Here is a 20,093-nt window from a genome sequence, read left to right on the forward strand (position 1 = left end):
TTTGATGCAGTGGGGTCAAATTTGGATTTCTATTGCGGGTATAAAAGTATTCATTAACTTATTTAATGCATATTTATTGAATATCTACTATGTGTCAACTGCCATTCTAGAAGCTGAGGATACAGCAGGAAAAAAAAAAACCCTACTCTAATCGAATATCTTAGTAATATTCTTAGGACCTAATGATGATCACAGAATAGAAATAGAACTTTATTGTGATGGTCCATAATTTGCACAAAAAAGCATTCTTGCTGGTCATTTCATGCCTAGGGCTAAAACTTTGACATATCACTTTTAATCACTGATAAAAAAACAAATTTGACCTCCTCACTACTTCAGATATTCTTCAATGGAAAATTATCTCTGTAGTTCTTTTTGATTATAGTTTATATAAACATGAAGTATTCATTCATAATGAAGAATGGTATACAAATCAATCTATTAAGTTATTTGCTACTATGTATACTTTTTTTTTTTTTTTTTAAAAGCAGGCTTTATGGAGAGGACAGAAAAGCTCCCACAGTGGGAGAGGACCCAAAGGGGGTGCCCCATACATATTTTTCAAATGGTTTGGATACATTTTGATGTTGTCAATGTAACAAATGAATGCGTAGCTCACACTCTGAAAATGTTTTTTAAAAAGCTTACAAGTACAAATATACATTGTTTTATATTAAAAATTAATGAATGGATTGCTAAAAGACAGGAAACATTATATTTATTTTGATTTACACTTAGCAACTCAATTAGTATTCATTAACTCAATAATTAGGAAACTTATAACTTATGCACATTCACTTTTACATTACAATGAGTTTTATAATAGAAAACGAGCACAGTAAATTAAATCCTAAGAAAATGTTGATGTGAAAGTATGTATAACAGACTTTAGTTCTTATACAATTTCTAGTTTAAAATATGGATAAAATTACAGTTAATCCAAACATTGCCAAACTGATTGAAGAAATATTGGTACCCAGATCAGGGATGCTGGGTCCATTTGAAGTAATGAACTTGGTTGCTTGTGCAATGTTAGAAACCTTTGATGTGAGGTTGGCATCATGCATGGTTTGAATCGCGATATAGAAGTTGGTGCCATTTTTTATTTTAGAAAGTTCTGGTTTAAATTCAAAATGTTCTGTTGACCCAGCCTCCTTAGGTATCAGACCAGAAGTATTTACTAAAGCGGCATGATCAAAATCTTCTTGGAGGTCCAGGAAGCACTCACTTATTCTTATAATGTAGCTGTCAACTGAAAAACAAATATTCATAGATACTTCATATATATTAAAAGTACTATGGTCACCACACTGCCTTACATTAGGAATGTATATCAGAAAGTCACACAATATTTTAGTTATGAAAATTCCATTAGTTTTTGTCTGGTTATTTCATCTTCTTTATTTTAAGGGTAAATATGTGAACAGTTTTTTTTTTTTTTTAAAGTTGAGTTGTCCCAGAAAAATTTAATTCAAAATCATATAGTACTAAAAAATAAAAATCTTGATTTTTTTTACATTTAAAATGTAAAATTTTAGATTTAGGGAATACAAGCATATGTTTGCTACATGAACACATCGTATACTGGTGGCGATCGGGCTTCCAAATCAACTTAAAAAAAACCGAATTTTGTTCTGTTGCCCAGACTGGAGATCAGTGGTATGAACATGGCTTGCTGCAGCCTCAAACCCCTGGGCTCAAGGAATTTTTCCACTCAGCCTCCTAAGTAGTTGGCATTATAGGCATGTACCACTACTAAGTCTGCTTTTTAATTTAGATCAAGGAACATAATAGTGTTTTAGTATAGTGACATTGAGTCTCCACATCTGTGTTATTTCTCATCAAGTTGAAAAAGGGAATAATAAGACAGGAAAGTATAAAGAAGACAGAGTAGGAAACAGGGATAAGAAAAAGAGCCGAAGGAGGCAGACACTGGAGTGTGTACTAATTACATGTGCTTAGGGCTTGGGCAGACCTTTACCCACACCCTAATACTGCTACTTTCTAGCTGTGTAATAAAGAAAATAGTATTTAAACTTCCTTATCACTAGTTTTTAATCTGTAAAATGGGGAATAAATCATATAATTCATTCAACAACTATTTATTGAGTGCCTGCTATTCTTATGGTGAGAATTATATATGACTTGCATGAGATGTGTTAGTATAATTTAATAACTGTTAATACATGTTTGAAATATTAGCTATTATAACTTATTATTTTATCAAAAAAGGGAAGTAGGAGGATGACATAAATGTTTCATTCTATACTGCTTTTAGAAAACTACTACAGCAATACACATTAAGTTACCAACATTATTCTTCTCAGACACGGAAATGATAATACAGAAATTCATATAGAAACATAAACAACCACAAATAGCCAAAACAATCCTTAGCAAGAGAAACAAAGCAGGAGGTATCACACTTCTAGACTTCAAACTCTACTATAAGGCTACAGTAATCAAAACAGCCTGGTATTGGTACAAGAGCAGGCATATAGACCAATGGAACAGGATAGAGATTCCAGAAGCAAAGCCTCAATTCCTCAACCAACTCATCTTTGACAAAGTCTCCAACAACAACCACTGGGGAGAGGAGAACCTATTTGGTAAATGGTGCTGGGAAAAGTGGCTGACCACATGCAGAAGATTGAAACAGGACCCCTACCTATCACCATACACAAAAATTAACTCTAAATGGATCAAAGACCCAGATGTAAAACCTCAAACTATAAGAACCTTAGAAAATGCAGGAGACACCCTTATGAAAATTGGAACTGACAACCAATTCCTATTCAGAACCCTAAAGGCCAGTACCTTAAGAAATAAGATAATAGATAAGTGGGACCTCATCAAATTAACGAGCTTCTGCAAAGCAAAAGAAACCATTAAGAGAACAGGAAGACAGCCCACAGAATGGGAAAAAATATTTGCCAACTGTATATCTGACAAAGGCCTAATATCTATGAACTACAAGGTACTCAAACAAAGGGAAAAAACAAAGGGAAAAAAACAAACAGCCCCTTTAAAAAGTGGTCAAAAGACATGAATAGACATGTCTCAAAAGAAGATATATACAGGCAGCCAACAGACACATGAAAAAGTGCTCAGCCTCACTCATCATCAGAAAAAATGCAAATCAAAACCACACTGAGATACCACCTAACTCCTGTAAGAATGGCCATCATTAATAAAACAAACAACAGATGCTGGTGAGAATGTGGAGAAAAAGAAACACTTCTAAATGACTGGTGGGAATGCAAACTTATACAACCTCTCTGGAAAATAGTCTGGCGATTTCTGAAAGAACTAGAAATTGACTTTCCATATGGCCCAGCAATTCTCCTATTGGGAGTATACCCAGAGAAACTCAAATTATTCTACAAAGAAGATACCTGCACACGTATGTTTGTTGCAGCTCTATTCACAATAGCAAAAACATGGAACCAACCATGTTGTCCATCGAAGCTGGATTGGATAACAAAATGTGGTACATATACACAATGGAATATTATGCAGCCATAAAGAAGGACAAATATATGGACTTTGCGGCAACCTGGATGGATTTGGAGTCGATCATACTTAGTGATGTATCACAGAAACAAAGAAGAGAGTTCCATATGTTCTCACTCATAAGAGGTCCTTGAACAATTATAATACTATAAGAAAGCAATTGGCAGTAATGGGAAACTGTGGGGCGGAGGGATTGGCAGTTAAGGGAAACTACTAGGGGAGGGAGTGGCATACCTCATCAACAAAGATACCTGCATGATCAATGTTTGTATACCTAACCCTGAATTGTACCCCACATCTTTATAATAAAAAATTTTTTTAAAAGAAAAAAAAAAAGAAATCTACCAGAGTCAGTCAAACATGGGTGGCTCATGCCTATAATCCCATCCCTTTAAGAGGCGAAGACAGGAGGATGTCTTGAGGCCAGGAGTTTGAGACTAGCCTGGGCAACAAAGTCAGACCTTGTCTCTAAGACATAAATCTATCAGAGTCATTGATATAACAATATATTCTCACATTTCAAAGGATGATAAAAAATAAAACATCCGATATCCTTTTTTAAAGTAAAGTTTCTATTTTTATTTTTTTCATGAAAATGTGAAAGTATTTCAAGTGTATGGTGAATAACTTTAAGTGTCTTTTGAAAAAAATTCACGTTCTCAGTTTAACATTTAGTTTCTCCACATATACGCTTTATCAATCCATTCTATAATTCTTCTTCATAAAACCCTGTCCTCCATTTAGATGGCTCTATCTATCTATCTGTCTATCTATCCATCCCCTATTTTAATTCAAATATTCCATTGTGAAATTTTGCTTTCTTGACCTTGATCATGTTACTGATTGAATTTGGTTTAATTAAAAACAAAGATAGAAGTGATTTAAACTTTCTGGAATATTATTAGGAAGCTTGAATGAATGAGATATTTTGATCTTGAACTTAATTCAGACTCTGAACAAATCTTTCAAATGAGTAAGTTTTTCTTCCCATGGGCATCTCTTTTTGTGGGACACCTTCACCTAACTTGGCTAACTACTCTCATTCCTCAAGACTCAGGTCAGGAATAATCTCCCCTGGAAAGCCTTTGAAGATGTACGAGTATCTTGTGCTCTTACTCCCCAACTAGGGTTTTGTGGCCCACTAAGAGTTTGTGGTCTACCTAGGGGCTGCCATGTCATTCTGGGTTTACAACAGTTTATTACACTGCTATCTGTCCACTTACGTGTCTTCTGTGCTCAACCGACTGTTGAGAGTAGGGATTATTTCTTAGAAATCCTGATAGTGTAAAGACTCAAAAGGTTAATAAATGAAAGAAACTGTGTATGTACAGAAATACTTATTTTTTTTCCTTTGCTAGGGAGAAAAGAATGCAACAGAAAGCTGTTAGCTCAATCTCCTCAAAGTAATGTCTAGGATGCTTCAAATTATGAGAAGCAGTTTCGTACATTAGAAGCTGACAAGACTGGGTTAGAATTCTAGAGTTACTAAATATAGAAATAATTTGGGCCATTTCAGTTACCTCTTGAAGCTTCAGTTTTCACAACTGAAAATAATTGAATAATGGCCTGTAGTAGACAATTCGCCAGTGGGACATTAGGAAATTCTTAGCAAATGAAAGCCAATGGGATTTCTTTTAGTATCCTTTAAAACGTGACATCACATTTACCTCTTCCTTTGTCAAGGACCTTGCCAGGGGCAGTCCATGAAAGTTGAATATACTCTCCTTTAAACGCTGCCTCAAGGTCTGTAATTCTACCAGGTGGGAACACGTGAGTATGATTACCACCAGGAGGCGCTCCTGATACGGTAAACGAACCTCCAGAGGTCAGTCTGCTGAAGTCTTCTACTTTAGCTACTGCCACGTTGACTTCAGGTTTGGGAGGGTTCAGGATAATTGTACCTACCAAAAAAAAAAAAAAAGAATTCTGTAACTTTTCTTTTTAAAGTTTTCAAGAAAGGTTTATTTAGAAAGTAAATTAGAGAGAGAGAAAGAGAGAGAGAGAGAGGAGATTCACTTCCCTCAAGTAGGGGAGGGGGCCAAGGCTAGGAAACAAGGTGGCCATAGCTCCAAGAGTCACATGAAGACAGCAGAGTTTAACAAAGTAATGGTCAATTCTGTAATTTTTCATATTGCCATATCTATTCTCTATTTTCTAAGCTGATCTTACAACTGTGGAGGGTTAATATTGATTGACAAAAGACACTGAAAAAGTAACAGGTTTTGGTAAAAAAAAAAAAAAAAAAGAAAAGCTTGTTTTATTGATATTATTTTTATTTTATTTTATTTTTTTGAGTTGGAGTCTCACTCTGTCGTCCAGACTGGAGTGCAGTGGCACGCTCCCGGCCACTGCAACCTGGCCTCTGGAGATCTTTCCGCTTCAGTCTTCCAAGGAGCTGGAACTATAGACGTGTGCTACCACACCCGGCTAATTTTTTATTTATTGTAGAGATGAGGTCTTTCCAAGTTGCCCAGGTGGGTCTTGAACCCGCAGGCTCAGGCAATCCATTCACCTAGGCCTCCCAAAGTGCTGGGATTACAGGCTGAGCCACTGAGCCTGGCTTGATATTATTTAAACATTGATGAGGAGACACTGTGCTATGTTAAAACTATCTGTCTCTACTATTTGACTGTAAATACTTTTAGGACCAGGATTACGTTTTATTTATCTTTGTAGCTCCAGCATCTAGCACAGTGCTTGCAACATAGTAGGTATTCAGTAATATTTTTTCAATGTGGACGAAATGAACTGAAGGAGGTGTGAGAAAAACATATGGAAAATATAGCCCTATGTTAGGGCCACTGATATGACCATGTTTTTGAAACATTCAGGTGATTTACAACATTATATAATTGAGTTTTCCTCTGTATATTATATTTTCCATGTTTACCATAGGCAGTTTGCAAGAGACACATTTCTGTTTTAATGCTACTTACCATTTTCAACATAGCCTGGTAAATACAGAGCTTTTTGCTGCCGTCTTAAACTTAGTCTAGCTGTGTTTTTTCTTGCTTGGGCATGCACTTTTAAGCTGTATCTACCATTCCCACGGTAATCTGTAAAATACCTTGAGTAGATACCATCATTCTTGACAGTGTCAGCACCTTGATATTGAAATGAAATAATTAGTCATCCAATAAAGTAAAAATGGCAATTGCAACTATTTATGAGCACTGATGATGTCAGCCATTTGGGAGATAGTATAGCACAGTGTTTTAAGTACATGGACCCTGGAATTAGACTGTTTTGGTAGAAAGCTTGGTTGGCTTGGCCACTTGTTAACTCTGTGGTTTTGAAAAAGTCTAATTCATGGTAGGCATTCAATTAATATTAGCTGTTGGTATTATTATTTCATAAAGGAAGCTTATCAAATAAGGAAAACACAACTGAGCTGGAGAAAGCATATATGAAACATGACGTTACTGAAAATAGACACAAATTGTATTCTTAAGTTCCATGGGAAATGTAATATTGTTCATAAATTTTTTTTTTTGAGTTGGAGTCTTACTCCATCGTCCAGGCTGGAGTGCAGTGGCACGCTCATGGCCACCCCAGCGATGACCTCCTGGGCTCCGGTGATCCTACCGCCTCACCCTTCCAAGTAGCTGGAACTATAGACAGGTGCTACCACACCAGGCTAATTTTTGATTTAAAAAAAGGTAAATTGCTTATGTCTATGATTTGTCAGGATAATTAAGAAGTTAAAAACAGTAAAACTTAATTTAATTTTTCTTAAAATATGGTTCACTTGCAAACACAGGAAATATTGACTTCTGGGTCATAGAACTGTAGGAGGATTTTAAGTATAGTGAATGTCAGTGCGGATTCTTCTTACCGGCACCGTTGTCCAAGAGCTCCAACATTACTTGATGTCCATCTTCGGTTTCAATAGTGGCTATTACATTGATTCCCAGAACTGGTAAAAACCCTTGACTGACTCGTGCATAAACAATCATCGGGCTAGGATAGTGAGCTGTGTTTTGACTCATGTGAGCAGTTGCAATTACGGGGAGAGTGGTAGGGCTTCTTGCTCGAGTGGTCATTGTCACTGTCAGCAACTGAGGGTTGGCATGCGTATTTTGAAGGCTGTAAGTCCAAGTGCCTGTCTGAGAGAAAACAAAAAACCTACTTGAGCGCTTTGGTAATATTTTCCTACTCCATGATTGAAATATAAAATTACTTAGAAATTAAAGCAGAGTAGTAACTATTATTTTTAATATCCAATTTATTTATTTATTTATTTATTTATTTTTTGAGTTGGAGTCTCTCACTCTGTCGCCCAGACTGGAGTGCAGTGGCCCCTCCCGGCCACCGCAGCCTCGCCTGCTGGGCTCCAGCGATCCTTCCACCTCAGCCTTCCGAGTAGCCGGAATTACAGGCATGTGCTACCACACCTAGCTGATTTTTTGATTTATTGTAGAGATGAGGTCTCGCTGCCCAGGTGGGTCTCAAACCCGCGCGGCTCAGGCAGGCCCCTCAACTCAGCCTCCCAAAGGCGCGGGATTGCAGGCTGAGCCACCGAGCCCAGCTTAGTATCCAGTTTTATAAACAAATAAATAGTATGGATATGAATCCTTCATTATTTGATTTTTTTATTACAGATGATCTGTTGTTTTAAGATTGGCAGTGTAAAAGATGCTGTTTTCTTCTTTTTAAATTGAAACTGATTAAGAAAGCTTGGAGATAATGACCTACCTCTGCAATACCTGGTATTTGAAGACGGGCAGACCGAATATTTAGTGTGTCTTCTTTGAAATCTGAGGTATGATATTTTTTTCCTTTTGGATCTTGAAGAAGAATTTCTGGCCTTTGTACAGTCCATGTGATGACAAAGAAAGTATCATTTCCAATTGTACTATCCACAGGCACTGTACCATTTATCCATTTCTTCCCTGGAATATTCAATGCTTTACTTTCCAACTGTTTGGTAAATAAAAGCAGCAAAAACACATAAAACCCATTTGTTATTATAGTTAATAGAATTTCCAAGTTTAGTCAGTTCGGAGTCATTTTCATTTTTAAAAAAATTTCAGTTAAAACAACTAAGAATTATTTTGAGAAATGTTCCTATAAAAAGCGTGCCTAATTATAAAGAAGAGAAGCATTCAAGAGAAAAGGTGGCTGGAAGTTACATGGAAAAGAAAATTCAGTAAAGTTTTGTTTTTCTTCTGCACATCTGACATATTTTCAGGAAAAAGAGTTATTTTTTAGAGAAAGAGGATTTAGTAATTAGGATAATAGAAATTTATTACAACAGTGAGAAAGCAAGTAATTTTTTGATATACTGACCTGAAGTGCCTGTTGAGAGATATTGCCACTGCTAGATGAAATTCTACTGAAAGCATCAATAAGACCACTGATGTCTTTATGGGCATAAAAACGATATCCTCCTGAAACAGAATTATAAATGGAAATACCATATTTGTTATTGTATTCTCATCAATATACTTTAAAATCGATTTTAACATTTCTTTTTAAACTTACAAAAGATGAACTTCCCAGAATTTTATGAACTTTTACTATATTAGTGCCCAGTATGTAATCCTACAACAATAGCTGAAACCTTGCTCAAAATAAGTAAGATAAGAATGATGCTGGGCTCGGTGGCTCAGCCTGTAATCCCGCGCCTTGGGAGGCTGAGGTGAGTGAATTGCCTGAGGCTGCGGGTTCGAGACCTGCCTGGGCAACTTGGCGAGACCTCATCTCTACAATAAATCAAAAAAAAAAATTAGCTGGGTGTGGTAGTGCACGCCTGTAGTTCCAACTACTTGGAAGGCTGAGGTGGAAGGATCGCCGGAGCCCAGCAGGTCGAGGCTGCGGTGTCCGGAAGTGGCCACTGCACTCCAGTCTGGGTGACAGAGTGAGACTCCAACTCAGGAAAAAAAAAAGAATGAAGCAAACTTTAAAAAACAGGTTCTAATTGTGTTTGTGTGTGTGTGTGTGTGTGTGTGTGTGTGTGTGTGTGTGTGTTTTTTAAATCAATCAATCATCAAAGGTAAGGGCCTGCCACATGGGTGAAGCAGTTCTAAGCACTAAATAGTGTTACAAAAATAAAATTTCAGATTGCACTGAACCAGCTGCTTATTTTCTAGTTGGGTCTAAGATATACCAAAACAATTAGAGAATGATAGTTGAGAATGAAGTAAAAATTAAGTGCAGGAAATAAGTACCATAGAAATTAATGATGACAGCGATAACTTGCATATAAGGAATTAGAAGCGCGGACAAGAATTAATACAAGAGACTGCCACAAATACAACAATCAATACATAATAATTGAACTAATAAATGGCAAAAAGGGCTGGGCGCGGTGGCTCAAGCCTGTAATCCCAGTACTTTGGGTGGCTAAGGTGATGGGATTGCCTGAGCCCACGGTTTGAGACCAGCCTGAGCAACTTGGCAAGACCTCATCTCTACAATAAATTAAAAAATTATCCGGGTGTGGTAGCGTACCTGTAGTTCTGGCTACTTGGAAGGCTAAGGCAAAAGGATTGCCTGAGCCCAACAGGTTGACATTGGGGTGGCCGTTTGCCCGCCACTGCACTCCAGTCTAGGCGATGGAGTGAGACTCCGACTCAAAAAAAGAAAAAAATGGCAGAAAGACCAGCTAGAGGGTTACTGAAGAAGCCCAGGAAGGCAATTGTGAGGGCTGGATTATGATAGTAGTGGTAATAGGACTGAAGGGGAAATACAGAAATATTTCAAACTAAGATTTAGCAAGATTTGGTGAAGTGGTTACAGGGTGAGATGATAGAGCTCTGAACTGATCATCAGCACTCTATGGCTTTTGGTAAATTATTTGTTTGCTCTAGGATTTCATTTCCTCATCCACAAAAAAAAAAAAAAAACGGATGTTAAAATCTCTAGTATGCAATTGAGCGGTATTTTGGAATTGCGCAATCATTTTGGACTCGCACAGAGTAACCGCGGAGAGATTTCTGTTCAGTAGTATTGGCAGAAAGTGGGTAGAAATAAATGAAGACGGCAAACATTGAATGATATTAGAAGAAACTGTTATATGAAGAAGTGGAGGAGAGGAAAATGAACTTAGTCTGAAGGACAGGAAGAGCCAAAGACTAATTTTCAGAATAGGAAATTTTTGAACAACTTTATAGAGAAAGAGTCCCTGGAATGGGAGAGACTAGAAATGTATTTTCTATCCAAGTTGTATTCCAAAGGCTTACCTGTCATATTTGACAGGGTCTCCAGTTCTTTGTCAGCAGAAGGTCCCAGAGCAATGGTGTGGATGATTGCACCACTTTGTTTTACCTCCTCAAAGCATGAACTTATTGTGTTATCTTCCCCATCTGTTAGCAATATGATTTCAGAACCAGAAGTATGCTGGTTACTCTGGGAAATTACCTGATAGTGAAAAAGCCAGGTTGTTACTTACAGAATGTCATATTTTAATATGTTTAAAATAAGAACAGTCCTGTTCTTTAGTCTTGCATCAGAGTAAGCAAAAGGAAACTTTTCTCATTGACATTTCAGGGGAAGCCAGTCTTGTAGATTTTGAAAACTAGAGTGTTAACCCTTCTTCTAATCCTCTCAAATATACTCTCAGTACCCAAGAGAGGAAAAATAAAGCACTGAGAACAATGCCTGGCACGCAGTAAGTACTCAGTGTATATAAGCTACTGTTGTTATTATTATCCCAAGAGAATACTTAAGGTGGAGGCAAGTGACTTAGACAATTCTGGAAGACTGCAGACTAGATAGCATTTGCAAAGTCATGCCCAAAGGTGAGTGTGCAGGTTAAATGGTGGGACATGTGCTTTTTTAACTGCATTTTATTTGATCACTGCTGTAGAATCCCAGGGTTTCAAGGAAAAAAGCAAAAAACAAGAGCTTGGACTGCCGTGAAGAAGAAAGTTCATAATTTTATAAATTATTACAAATACTTTTCTTTTCATCTTTTTCTTCTTTTTGTTTTTTTGAGTTGGAATCTCACTCCGTCACCCAGGCTAGAGTGCTTGAGCCATTGCACCTGGCCTCTTTTTTTACTTCTACCAAGAGTATTGACTAAGAATTTGGTGTTAGATAACTTGAGAGTAAATTCCAGCTCTGCTATTTGCTAAATAGAATAGTTAGTGCTTTTCTCAAAACTATATTAGTATATGTATATGTGTGTATATATATACATATATATGTATATGCATGCATATAAGTATTATATACATGTAACTCTTTTGCCTGAAAATATTCAGTTGTGCAGAAGAAAAGCATCTTTACTGAATTTACTTTTCCGTCATACTTATAGCCACCTTTTCTCTTGAATTCTTCTAGTCTTTATAATTATGTATGCTTTTTATTTGGAAAATTCCTTAAAATAATTTATTCATTTTAATTGAAATCTTAAAAATCTATTACATTTTTTAAACTTAGATATTTCATAAACTATATTTTAGAAGTGAATAGACATATGGAATTAGAATTATGATAATTATTATCATAATAGTAAACCTTTCTTAAGCATTTATATATTTCACATAATTCCCCCAATTAAATGAGAAGGGTACTCTTATAACCCACATTACTTCAGTTGAAGAAACAGGTTTTCTCAGTTGAGTTACTTATCTAAGTTCATTTAGTTAAGAAATGTTAGAGCCAGGATCCCAAGTTTCTCTATATCCAGAGCCTGCCATCTTAAACCAATATACTTTATGACAAATATACACCATGAGGAAAGTTAAGAGATGGTATTAGTCAATGACCTCGATAAGAGTAACAATCTCTATGTTACAGCAAGGAGAGGATCAGTGAAGGAAATAGTCTTCTATTTTCGTGACAACTCATGACAAGAAATAGGCTTAAATGGAGGCTGACTGAGGTTGTAAGGAATTTGAATGGAAACGAGGCAGTTGGGTATAGTGCTCAAAAGGTGCTCCCAATTTGTTGAACTCACAATTTTGATTTCCTTAAACTTCACTTATGTTCGTAGGGTCTGGTACTATATTGCTTGAGGGGATATCTTCATCTTTGTTATTTTTAAATGTCAATTTAACTCGAACTGGGACTTTTAAAAAATCCATCAGTATAGATTTGTTACTAATTTTCCTCCTCCACAATCTCCTTGTGGCATTATTTTCTGCTCATTGAAATTCAGACTGCAGGAGTGGTAGAGAAATGGAGAGCTCCTCCAAAAATCACGAAAATTGTGTGAACACTGGATTTTCCCCACTTTACTTAACCACTCCCCAATGCAACTTAGTGCCTCAGAAGCGTATCAGTTGGATGCCTACTCAGAGAGGCTCTAGTTGTGAACAATACATAGTAGGAGAGGCTATTTTTTTTTCTTGCCATAAAGAAGGGAATGATTTACCCTGATCAGGTCACAATATTATTACTTGAAGAACCCATGAACTCATGACCCCTGTTCAAAGGTAATTGGAGAAAAGTAAAAGCAATAGTAAATGGCAAATGATATTTTCAAATTTTAAAAAGTTTTACCTGAAATCCTGCTTTGAGTCCACTGCAAATTGAAGTTCCACCATTTGCTGCTTGAGGCAGGTTTGCAGTGATATCTTGGTAAGAGGTATCATTAGTGATTTTTATTAGATTATTTTGGATTTGAGCATAACTATCAAATGTGACCATCCCAACCAAAGATCCCTTTTCAATAATTTGAATCAAGTATAGTTCTGCTGCTTGATTCATTCGAAAGAGACGGTCTTCCTGTAAGAAAAAGATGTTTGAACAACTTCCAAGACTACAAATCTTGACAAATTAGTGAAAGACAAAGTCATTCATGGACCATAGATCATGATGATACTTGATTGATGTATTTTATTTTATTTTATTTTTGAGTTGGAGTCTCACTCTGTCACCCAGACTGGAGTGCAGTGGCCGCTCCCGGCCACTGTAGCCTCGGCCTGCTGGGCTCCAGCAATCCTTCCGCCTCAGCCTTCCAAGTAGCGCTACCACGCCCGGCTAATTTTTGATTTATTGTAGAGATGAGGTCTTGCCAAGTTGCCCAGGTGGGTCTCGAACCCGCAGGCTCAGGCAATTCACTCACCTTAGCCACCCAAAGCGCGGGATTACAGGCTGAGGCACCGAGCCTGGCTTGATTGACGTATTTTAAAATTTAACTCCTTCATTTTGTTTTTAAAAATTAAAGAAAATGTTAAAAAATCAGTTATACTCAGGAAAGCCTTAAAAATCTGAATCTTTTTACTCAACAGTTTTATATTCAGGAATTTATCCTAACGAAATAATTTTCAAAATGCATACAAAGATGTTCCCTTCAACATATTTTAATAATAAGTTGAAAATGTCCAAAATGCCCAATAATAGGAGATTGTTTGACTGAATTATGATATGTACATGTGATACAACCATTAAAAATTATGTAATGGAGTTATATTTTCCATGAGGAGTGTTTAAGGTATATTAAGTTAAAAAATCAGATTATAAAGCATTCTATAAAATATAATCACATTTTCAAGGAGGAAAAACAAATACATTAGCAAAAAAAAGGCTGAAATGATATATGTTCAGTGGCAGATTTATGATTTTTTTTCTGTTTGTTCAGTTATAATTTTTCTTGTTACTTAGAATTAAAATTAAGAAATAAAAATTATTCATTATCCAATAACCTTTATATACTAACATTTTTGTTTTAGCATATTATCTTCTAGTACTTATCTACATAAAATAATCGTACTGAAATTTATGAGAACACATATATGTTAGTTTGCCAGAATTAAGCCTTAAGATTAAATGACATTTCTATTAACTTAACTACTTAATTTAAGGGAGTTAGCAAAAAATTGTCTTACTGAAGCCATGCTTCCAGATTTATCAAGTACCAAACACACGACTCGTGGTTTGGACCTGAGCAATGAAAATGTAGGATGAGGTGGTGGATTCCTTCCTGTCATGGGAGATACATTCCGAAAATCATCAGAGCCCATAATTACATCCCATGTGCTTTTGCGATCACACATTTTGTTGTGTAGGTTTGGGGCTTCTTTATTGTGTGTTTCTGCAGTACAAAATTCAGTCACCTGGGAAAAAAAAAGTCAATTAAAAGACAAGATTACCATGACTTGTGAAGGCATTACTTTCCTTTTGAATATGTAACTAGCTGCCATACATATCCTCTACAGATTTTATCTCCTGACTCTTAAAAATTCCTTCATACCTGAACATTCTGACATGCATTTTGCATACCTGAATGGGGCATAAAGCTAGCAATATGTACTGGTAAAGGATTTTTGGGGATTCTTTTAGGTATAGATGGAGCATGTCATTGGGGGATGGTGGCAGCTGGCATGACTGTTAAGTTAATTTCTTACTTTCCCTTCAGACTCTTGAAGAGCTCAAGTCTTGAATTAGGTTAAGGAAAAGAGGACAGGGTTTCTGGTTAATTTCTAGCTGTGCTCTAAAATTGGAATAGAGAAAATGGCCATCGTTAATTGTCTAGGCGTGTTCCACATCTTCATAGTTGATCAAAAAACTTGAGGACAGATATTCTACAACCTGGATTGTTATTGACTCTGGAGGATTTTGACATAAATAAAATGACACTCCTGAAAAAGTAATGAAAGTGTAGGGGAGAAAATGAGGAAATGTAATTATTTTTCTCTTAGTGGCAAGTGATAAATTGTATCCAAACATTCTCTCTATGAATATTTCATCACAATAGGACTTGTGAGTATTCTTCAAGGGTTGAAAATGTAGCATTTTTGAAAAATGTTTATATAAACTAGGGCAGTATTCAGACGGAATTTATCTTGCAGTAAGCTGCAGCTTATAAGAAATACGTTTAGTAGTGTCTAGATGTAAGTTCAGATTTAGAAAAACAAAATTATTAAATTTGAGTATCTTTTCATCTAAGTTTTAGGAGTTTGTTTTGTTTCTGATATAGCTCGGACTTACATCTCACAAATGGAATTATTATTGGAGGAAAGAAAAATATAGTTTGCAATCAAAGCGGTAATTCATGACCAAGTCTTGCGGATGTGAAATGGCTGGTCTCTCTTTTCCCTACTGCTGCCACTACCTTTATTTGGGTCTCTTACCTGCCTGTTGCCATCATTTCCAGCTGGCTTCCTTGCCTCCACTAACACCTCACTCCCTCTCCTAACCTTCACAATTAGTAGTATTACCTTCTTGAAAGAATTAAGTCAATCAGATCACTAGCCTAAATCTGAGAGGATAAAACCCAAACACCTTAGTTTTGTAGTCCTCATTTCTTATTTCAACCCCATTCCTGCCTCTTGCTCACCTGTTTTCTTTGCTTCTGCCACACTAACTTTCTTTCTATTTCTAGAATATACCAGAAACTTTCTTAGGGTCTTTGCTAACCCAAATGGTAATTTTGTGCAAATTAGAAAAAGGCACCATTGACCCCTCTCTGCCTGAAAATTTTTCTAGTAAATGTTAAAATCTTCAAAGACTCTGATGCGAATAATTTAGGCAGTGTTGAACTTGTACAGTCATGCACGACATCCCTGCCTTATTCTACTCTTTCCTTTTTCACTCCCTCCTCTCTACTCCCTCCCTCCCTCCTCTTCCTCCTCCTCCTCCTTCACCATTTTTTAAGAGATGAGGTTGGCCTGGCATTTAGTCAGGCCTGTAATCCCAGCACTTTGGGAAGCAGAGGCTAGAGGACTGTTTGAGCCCACAGGTTCGAGACCAGCCTGGAAAACTTGGTGAGACTTCATCTCTACAATAAATAAAAAAAATTAGCAGGACGTGGTGGCACACACCTGAAGTTCCAGCTACATGGAAGGCTGAGGTGGAAGGATCACCTGAGCCCAGCAGGTTGAGGCTGTAGTGACTGTGAACTGCACTCCAGCCTAGGGGACAGAGTAAGACTCCAACTCCAAAAAAAAAAAGAAAGAAAGAAAGAGAAAAAGAGATGTTTCACTTGGTTTCCCACTTGGTTTCGAACTCCTGCCTTTAAGTGATCCTCCTGCCTCAACCTCCCAAAGTGCTGGGATTACGGAAGTGAGCCTCTGTGTTCAGTCTACTTTTTGCTTTTGTAAATCTGTTTCACTGTATAGGAATTCTATCTCTTCCTGCTTTGGAAAATTCATACTCATTTTTTTCAAATCCCAGCTCAAAACTCATCTCTTCAGAAACTGTTTTCTGACTTCCAGTTAGCAAAAGTTACTGCCCTCCTTGCATTTGGTTCATATCTCTGTATCTCTTCCTACTTTGTATTATAAATGTATTTCCTGTATCACTACCTTTATCTCTAAACTGAGTTCCCCAAGAACAATTATCTTTAATTATTTCTGTTTCCTGCTCCTAACACAGTGCTGGGTGTGAAGTAGGAGTAGTGAAACTTAAGGAAGGAAATCATATTCGGTGTTTCAGATCATCTCTCTTCTAGATCTGAGCTTGTGCCCTGGACACTGACACTATGTGATATATTTAATTTGTGTTATGATCAGTAGAAGTAAGTGTTATTCTGGACAAGACATATATTTAAAGTACAGTATTTACCGCTGAGCCATGTCTTATGTAATTAGTTGCCCTCCATAATTTAGTTGCATAATCTTTTTATTATTATTTATGTCCCAGGTTGGCAGCATGTGTTGTCTCCTATAGTCAAATGCTTTTGGAATTTATGGTTTGGAACAAGCAGTACAAACCATTTTCCAATTATACTCTTGTGTCATATGATCTGATATCAATTTGGATGTTGAATTATTTGGCTAGCCTTTGGTTAAGTAGGTTAAAGTGAATTTTTCTGAGTCATGTGTCAAATACTTTCTTTTTTTGAGTTGGAGTCTCTCTCTGTCGCCCAGACTGGAGTGCAGTGGTACACTCACGGCCACCCTAGCATCGACCTGTTGGGCTCTGGCGATCCTTCCGCCTCAGCCTTCCAAGCAACCGGAACTAAAGGCACATGCTACTATGCCCGCCTAATTTTTGATTTATTGTAGAGATGAGGTCTTGCCAAGTTGCCCAGGCTGGTCTCAGACCTGTGGGCTCAGGCAGTTCACTCACTTTGGCCTCCCAAAGTGCTGGGATTACAGGCTGAACCACCAAGTCTGGTCATGTCAAATATTTTCCAGGAGGGAGTTTTATTAGGCAGGAAAACAATTTCTACTTATCTAACCTAGGTTAGTTTAGGAGTTTTAGAAGAAAAATATCAAGTCTATACTTTACACGAGCCTTTTATCATTATTACCTTAGGCCCCAAAATAATTTTAAATTTTATCAGAGACAGTAGGCTGTTAGAAACATCTGCCTGTAGAAATCTTTTTTGGTAGTGATTTGGTATATGTAAATTTTGCTTCTTGAAGTAAGTTAGTCTTACTATTTAGAAGCTTACTATTTATTATAGTCTTACTATTTAGTCTTACTATTTAGGAACTCTATTTGGATTTGTTTTTGGTAACTTTCCTATGTTCTGTATTGTATAATTTTTTGTTTACATGTTTAAAAACTTTAATTAGGTAACTATAATATGTGTGCATTAAATAAGCTTGGGCTTATACAGGGAAAAAGACAACTGGCAATTTTCCAAATACTTTACTAATTTTAAAAATTAAAAATTTAAAGTTTATTTTGTGTTCACCTTGTGCTAAACACTGTGGTAATACTTTATATTAGCTCTTGTAAACCTAACACTAGTGACAGTATGAAGTAGGTTTTATCATTCTTATTTAAAAGATGAGAGAACTAAATCTCAAATTTAGCAGTTTGGCCACAGTGACTCAACTTGAAAATGACAGGCTGGGTTTCAATATCAAGTTTCTCTGACTCTACGGTACCTGTTCTCATGCACTGAGCTTTATATATTTAAACCAGATATTTCAGGTCAAACATTATCTTTGAACTTTATCGCATTGTTATTTAATTGGTTAGACACATTGGTACTTCTGAAATTTTTTCCTTAAGTCTGTTCTGTAGGGACAGAGCCCTACGTGTTTCTACAATATCACTTTGCATTAGGTTGGTGAAGATAGTGAAAAATCCAAAATACCAATCCTTTCTAAAGCTACCTTATAAATTATTTTAGAAAAGTAGGATAACTGACACTTAGAAAAAGAATTAAAAGGAAATTTGTAGCTCTATACACAAGTCCACAGAAGTCAATGAGGAAAGGTATGTTCTAAGGATTTATTGTGTTACTCGAATAAGAAGGACACTGTGCTGTATCTAAATAAAAGGTACAGGTTAATAAGAAAGGATGGGATAATTTCCAGATATACCCTGACACAGGCTAGAGAAAATGACCCATAATTAATTGCCCGAGCAATTTCCTTCCTTTCTATTAGTAACCATAATTTTATGGTAGAAAACCCAGCTTCCCTAATTCATGTTTTTCTAAGAGTTCCTTTTTGAGACTGGAAATAGAAAGTACTTACAGATTCGAAATGTTGCATATACATTATGGATTCCCTTGCAGTCTGGGATTTTTCTGGGATAAAACTACATCTTGCTTCATACAGCCCCGTCTTGGAGTCACGTCTGCATGGCCTATTTATACAGCTATCCCCCTTGCAATCATGGACCAACTCCTTACCAGAAATATGACTGGAACATCTGTGATGAGAGAATTAGGTTACACATATATGAAGACTAGGAAAATCATGAAGAAAGAGCAACCTTCTAAAATCTTTCCTTTGGTGACAATTGAAGTGCCATCGATCATGTACAAAACATTACATTTTCACAGAAGTAAGCACAATGCTCTACTTCTACTTACCATCTATTTCAACAAGAACAATGTTGTTAGTTAATATTTATTAAACATTCATTATTCACTATTATGATCAATAAATCTATTATTCATGTGACTTTGCGCTAAAGATGAGAATTCCTAACTCACAGGGTTGCTGTGAAGATTAAATGAGTTAAGAGATAGGAATTGCTTCTTAGTGTAGCTGGGAGAGTCAACCTTGTACGTGAAATCCTTTTGAATTTGCAGATGTAGGGCACATAGTTTTGTGTTAATAGCATTTTGCAATTTACATTTTGGGAATCACTTTGCTAGACTCATGGAAGGAACAAAAATAAACCATGTGTGGAAATGCTTGTGCATTCAAACCATTTATTTGGTCTTTATGATAAAGAAAATTGTAATTGTCATATCCCTGACAGGGAATGGGGAGCAAAGTATGAGTAAAGGATTCTAAAGAGTTTCTGTTTAAATGCAGGATTTATTCCCATTCTGTGTTAATATTCAACTTTCTAATATTAATCTGCTTTAATACATTTGTTTGTATTGCAGGGATTTACGGAGATGGTGAGTCATATCTTCCAAGAAGGTTAGTTCTAGAGTAGGCCTGAAAGTGAAACTTACATATGATGAAACTTCACTGTCTTAAAGTGTCTGGCACAGTAGGAACTCAATAAATGTTGTCTTAGATACTTGTTTTTACTAATATATCTCTTTTTATGACTGATAATAAGGAAATCCATTCATTTTCATTAATTTTTCAAAAATGTAATATGTGAGCCGGGCTCGGTGGCTCAGCCTGTAATCCCGTGCCTTTGGGAGGCTGAGGTGAGTGAATTGCCTGAGCCCGCGGGTTCGAGACCCGCCTGGGCAGCAAGACCTCATCTCTACAATAAATCAAAAAAAAATCAGCCGGGCACGGTAGCGCATGCCTGTA

General features: G+C 36.5%; 1 protein-coding gene across 1 annotated transcript in view; it reads right to left on the reverse strand.

Moving 5' to 3' along the window:
- Positions 1–911: 911 nt before the first annotated feature.
- LOC103261872 (epithelial chloride channel protein-like) overlaps positions 912–20,093 on the reverse strand; it is a 22,969-nt gene continuing 3,787 nt past the window's right edge. Inside the window, exons 5-14 of the mRNA XM_008059466.1 lie at positions 18,843–19,020; positions 14,292–14,519; positions 12,964–13,188; positions 10,698–10,875; positions 8,803–8,903; positions 8,209–8,433; positions 7,349–7,619; positions 6,450–6,617; positions 5,181–5,414; positions 912–1,252 (exon numbers count right to left, since the gene is read on the reverse strand). Coding sequence (XP_008057657.1) covers positions 912–1,252; positions 5,181–5,414; positions 6,450–6,617; positions 7,349–7,619; positions 8,209–8,433; positions 8,803–8,903; positions 10,698–10,875; positions 12,964–13,188; positions 14,292–14,519; positions 18,843–19,020 — 2,149 coding nt within the window. The remainder of the gene's footprint in view (positions 1,253–5,180; positions 5,415–6,449; positions 6,618–7,348; positions 7,620–8,208; positions 8,434–8,802; positions 8,904–10,697; positions 10,876–12,963; positions 13,189–14,291; positions 14,520–18,842; positions 19,021–20,093) is intronic.

Source organism: Carlito syrichta, unplaced genomic scaffold, assembly GCF_000164805.1.
Source record: "Carlito syrichta isolate Samal-C Ts95f unplaced genomic scaffold, Tarsius_syrichta-2.0.1 Scaffold304129, whole genome shotgun sequence".
Classification (NCBI taxonomy): domain Eukaryota; kingdom Metazoa; phylum Chordata; class Mammalia; order Primates; family Tarsiidae; genus Carlito; species Carlito syrichta.